The sequence below is a fragment of the Vanellus vanellus genome, assembly GCF_965231255.1.
Source record: "Vanellus vanellus genome assembly, chromosome: 4".
NCBI classification, from domain to species: domain Eukaryota; kingdom Metazoa; phylum Chordata; class Aves; order Charadriiformes; family Charadriidae; genus Vanellus; species Vanellus vanellus.
Genome location: NC_138909.1, coordinates 27,140,168 through 27,145,241, shown reverse-complemented (window position 1 = coordinate 27,145,241; position 5,074 = coordinate 27,140,168). Strand labels below are relative to the sequence as shown.

The 5,074-nt window shown below is 45.6% G+C and overlaps 1 protein-coding gene across 2 annotated transcripts; it reads left to right on the top strand.

Annotated features, from left to right (window-relative positions):
- Positions 1–789: 789 nt before the first annotated feature.
- Positions 790–5,074, top strand: RPL34 (ribosomal protein L34). 2 transcript variants are annotated; one of them, XM_082482568.1, is made up of 5 exons: positions 790–854; positions 1,737–1,810; positions 1,909–2,008; positions 2,732–2,835; positions 4,947–5,074. In XM_082482568.1, exons 2-5 carry the CDS (start codon positions 1,746–1,748, stop codon positions 5,029–5,031), a joined length of 354 nt encoding a protein of 117 aa, XP_082338694.1. In that variant the 5' UTR covers positions 790–854; positions 1,737–1,745; the 3' UTR covers positions 5,032–5,074. The 2 variants fall into 2 exon arrangements, with proteins under 2 accessions (XP_082338694.1, XP_082338695.1); XM_082482569.1 differs by lacking the exon at positions 790–854 and adding an exon at positions 1,182–1,526.

Sequence of the window (5,074 nt, the reverse complement as noted above, 5' to 3'; positions counted from 1 at the left end):
GGCAGCAGTGAGGGCATCTCCAGAGGAAGGGAGAGGCAAGGAGAGCCCTTGGGTGCTCCAGGCACGGGGTTCTTGAACAACTTGAACACTGGGGAAAAGAGGGAAGGTGCAAACCTCTCCCCATGGAGGCTGGCAGGAGGAGAGGTGGGGGACCCTTCAGGTGGGGACCAGCCTTCTGCCCAGGTAAGTTTTGTGTGAGAACACACAGTTTCCACACCAGTTTGGTGTGGAAAAGCATGCAGGGGTGATTCGTAATTCAGAGCTTAGAACAGCTGACTGGGAAATGGCTTATGGGCCTACAACTATGTAACCGCCATAATAAAGAACAAAATGTTCTTTCTGAGTAAAGAAGCCAGTGTTCTAGAAAAACAAGCTTTTCAGTAAAACACACAAAAAGTAAAAAAAGTGTGTGTGTGGGGAGAGAGCACGTACGTAGGATCCCTGGGAAAAGTAAAGCATCTGCAGCAGAGAGGATTTTGTTGTGCTTTAGCACATCCCCCCTGGCTCTACAGCCCCAAACACCACCATTTCCATCACCTCCATCACCTCCACCGCCTCCACCACCTTCCACCACCTTCCACCACCTTCCACCACCTTCCACCACCTCCACCGGCCTCGCCCGGGGCTGCCCCCTCTCCTGCCGCTGAGCGGCGCCCCGTCCCCCCCTCAGCCGTACAACATGGCGTCACGCTTGCGCCTCCGCTGCCGTACAACATGGCGTCTCCCTACGCTTCGGAGGTCGGGAGATAGGCTACAGCGCGCAACTGCTGCTATTCCTTCCGGGTTCTAGAGCGCCACTATTTCAATGTTGACCCGCGCGTTTCTGCTTCCTCTTCCGGGTCCGGCGGCACCAGGTATGGCAGAGAGCGGCTGGGGGCCGTCGGCGTCTATCCGCCCCCATCCGCGGCCCGGCGGGCGGTGAGGGCGGCCGGCGGGCCCGGGGGGCTGCGGTGAGGGGCGGGCGGCGCTGCCGCCCGCGCTGGGGCCGGTGGAGGGGGCCGAGCTGCGCGGCGGAGTGGCGGGGCCTCCTCAGGCCTCCGCGGCGGGGCTCTGGAGAGGGGCCCGCGTCTCCCGGGGCGCGACGAACCGATGCCCGGGGCCGCGGCGCTGTGCCCCGAGGAGCGGCGGCCCCGGCTGCGGGGGGCTGCCCCGAGGGGCTGCGAAGGCGGCCGGCGCCTAGAGCGGGGGCGTTACTGGCTTGCGGCCCGGCGGGAGCAGGGTGCTGCGGGTCTCGCCGCCCTCGGGGCGTCGTGCCTGGGCCCGGAGAAGGCTCTGGTAAGGGCCTGGAGTGTGACTGGTTCGGTTTGTTTTCCGATGGGGTCGGAGGGGACAGCGCTGTGTTCGCTCCAGCTTTTTTTTCAGCGTCACCAACGAAGCTTGCGTTGACTAGAAAACACGAAGCTGGTACAGCTTTAAAGAGTTTCTTAGGGGAGCATGACATCATACAGGCGAGACCAGGATGTTGAACTGCGTTGAAATTAGTTCGGGTGAATCTTCAGTGCGAGTCACCCTCCATCCGCTGTCACGTGTGTTGTTATTTATTTTTATTTTTTATGTAGTTGTGTTGGGTGTCGTTAATGAGGAAATGCTTTAATTTTGTTAATACTAATACAGAATGAGCAGCTGCTGATGCAGATGTAGCTTGATATGTCAGTGCAGGTGATGCTGTGGTATGCGAGCTTCCATGTGGACACTGAACCCTTAAACTAATGCTGCTTTGTTTTTGACTAATTTAGGTGTAAAAAATGGTTCAGCGCCTGACCTACCGCCGTAGGTTGTCCTACAACACAGCTTCCAACAAGACCAGACTGTAAGTAAGATGTAGTTTCTAAGAAAACTTAATTTTTTAGAAAGCTAAGTTTAAGTTTTGATTGTTACATTAACAGAGTATTTTTCTGCCATATTTAGGTCCCGAACACCCGGGAACAGGATTGTTTACCTTTACACCAAGAAGGTAGGGAAGGCACCAAAGTCGGCATGTGGTATATGCCCAGGAAGACTTCGTGGTGTAAGTATTAGCCTTATTGGCATAACATTTTTTTTTACAGCAAAGGTTTTTTTCAGTAAAAAGAGCCTTTTGAGGTAATATGCCTGTTTCTTGGTGAATTCTTGTTGGAAAGACTTTATTCTTTAAAAACATTCTTATCTGAATTTCGTACTGGTAAAAACAGCTTTGAAAGCTTAAAGAGTTAAGTGCTTTTTTTTAATGCTTGTGGTTCTCATTGCTGTTATATCTGAACTTGTTCTGTAAGTTGTAACTGGCCGAAATTTTTAATTCTGTAGGAGGTTTAAAAGTCTAAATTGGACCTATTAGGTAGGCTTTAAAAAAAACACATAAACCGAGTTTGACTTTCAGTTTTAGAAAAAAGGAATGAATGTGTTTAACTTATTTTTCTCCAAAATATGTTTTTGGTGTAATGCCATTGCTCTTAGCTGTGATGGGAATGCTTGAGTAATATCTATGAGCAGTTCCTATAGTTAAGAAAAAAATATTTTATAAACAGTTTTTTAATGATGAATCTATCAGTGAACCCTTGTGGTAGAATTAAAAGATCAGCTGAGGAATGCTGAAGATGGCATGTGCAACAAACTGACTTCAGTCATTTTTTTTGCATCTTAAATAATCAACTTGTGGTGCTGCTTTTCTAAAATATCAAAGTGAATTTTCTTAATATGGCTTTTATCCAAAATTACTGTCTTACAACACACTTCTCATTTTTGCTTTCTGTAGGTTCGTGCTGTGCGTCCTAAAGTTCTTATGAGGCTGTCAAAAACGAAGAAGCATGTTAGCAGAGCCTATGGTGGTTCCATGTGTGCCAAGTGTGTCCGCGACAGGTAAGCTTACAAAAAGCTAACTTTATTCTTGAGGGTACTTCATATGAGATTTTTGCATCTCACCATTTTCATAATGTGGGCCAAAATTTTGAAGATTCTTGTTGGAAATTGGTGTAGTAGAATGGAGGGGGTGAGGATGGGGCACATTAGCAGTGATGTGTCCTATTTTTGCCCCTGGATTTGAGCTACTTACTGCATGTGGAGCTCCTTTGTAGAGAGCATATTTTCATGATTTCTTACTGCAGTGTTGCTTTGGTGCTAAACAGTCTGCTCATTCTGGATTTTTATTTTATATTCAGCCCCCATAGTAAAGATGTTTCTTTTTTTACCTTATGCAAAGTTGAGCTTTTGGCTTCTTTGTGCTGTTTTGGGATTCAAAGATATTACTTGGTTGCATATTAAGCATCTTTATGTGGTTAACATTTAAGATGGCCTTTGCTGGGCTTCACTGGATTCAATGTTATTGGGTAACAATTTGTTGTGGTTAACCCCAGCTGGCAACCTGGACCATGCAACCATTCACTTACTCCTCTCCCCTCCCAATGGGATAGGGGAGGAGATTCAGGGAAAAAAGGAAACCTCGTGGGTTGAGATAGAGACAGTTTAATAGAACAGTAATGAAAGAAAAGATAATAATAACAATAAGGATAAGAGAGTATAGAAAATAAGTGGTGCAGTACCGTTGCTCACTACCTGATGATCGATTGCCCATCCCATCCCAAGCAGCAATTGTGGATTCCTGCCCCCCGGCCAACTCCCATTTACATACTGAGCATGATGTCTGTGGTATGGAATATTCTGTTGGCCAACTTGTCCTGTCTGTGCTCCCTCTCAGCTTCTATGGGAAGCTGTAAAAGTCCTTGAATTAATATTAAGCATTACTTAGCAACAGGTAAAAGAATATGTGTTACCAACATTATTCTTGTACTAACTCCAAAACACAGCAGCTACTAGGAAGAAAATTAACTCGTCTCAGCTGAAACCAGGACACAGCTGTAGATCCTATACTTCCTTGGCAAGTTTGAGGAAAAACGTGTATTACGAAGACTGTCATCGATATGAATGATAATCAAAGCAGATCTCTGGAGTCAGAAGTCTAATGCCAGTTTTTTCATCTATATTGCAAATCATGCCAGCTGTTTGGTCTTTTTCTTGAGTGAGTTCAAGTTAAATTGCATTAGGTGCCACTGAAGACACGTTGTTACAGCTGCAGATCCGTAGCATAACTTCTACATGTTAAAAGCTAATTTTTTACTGAGTGTTTTCCCAAACACTTTATGAGCTTGGTAGGTTGTTTTTAATACACAAGTATGCCTTTTTCTCCCTAAACCAAAAACCACAGTTGCCTATTCTCTGTAATTGGCAAGTTTTCTCCTGCATCTGTTTAGGCATCTTTGGTGGGTTTTGTGTACTGCAGCAGCAGTCGTGTACCAAATGCATATGGAAAGTCACTTTAATATTTCAAGGTAGAAGAGCGTGTGGTGTATTTGTGCTTTTAACTCAAAATCATCAAATAGGCTGTTGATGTGAGTACTGTCGCTTAACCCATCTGCGTGGTGGCCTAATGTCTTCCAGAAAAAATCGTATTTAGGCATGACTTGACCTTCCAGGGTTTTCTCTGTTTATGTGCAGAAGAGTTTTAATCTTGAGCAGGGAACTGTTCTTGCTTTGATAACTGGGCTCGCATAAAGCTTTCTGTAGCTCTAAGGAAGAGAGCTAACCACGCCTGGTCGTACCAATTCTGACTTTAAGAACAGCTAAATTAGATTGCCAGTGAGGATTTTTGCTTTTTGCCTTTGAAGTCAGTGAAGGTGGTAATTTTTCCAGTGTTCAGCCATTGGGTATTACCTTGCTTGCCTACAAGCCACTTGCCCTAAATTTGCAGGCGCGCTAGGCCTTCTTCCCCAAACTTCTATATTCATTGAATGCCACTCTCCCTGTGTTTTCCTGCTGGCTGGCATCCATGGTTTCTCTTTTTATGTAATTGTGGAACAAACACCGCGTGTATAATGAATATTGGAGACAGCAAAACTGATTGTAACTTTGTATTATTTCTGTGTTTTCACGTGAGTGGATACATGTAGTAAAGTTGTTTTCTTTTTCTGTTGCAGGATCAAACGAGCTTTTCTTATTGAGGAGCAGAAGATCGTTGTGAAAGTGTTGAAGGCACAAGCACAGAGCCAGAAGTCAAAGTGAACCTATTTGTAGTTTCGGTCCAATAAATGAAAGCTCCACTTTT

Bases quoted from the DNA above. Each gene is read 5' to 3' on its own strand.
- RPL34 (XM_082482568.1), top strand. From the start codon at position 1,746: ATGGTTCAGCGCCTGACCTACCGCCGTAGGTTGTCCTACAACACAGCT. The intron at 2,009-2,731 runs GTAAGTATTAGC...TGCTTTCTGTAG, and splicing joins GCCCAGGAAGACTTCGTGGT to GTTCGTGCTGTGCGTCCTAA. The intron at 2,836-4,946 runs GTAAGCTTACAA...TTTCTGTTGCAG, and splicing joins GCCAAGTGTGTCCGCGACAG to GATCAAACGAGCTTTTCTTA.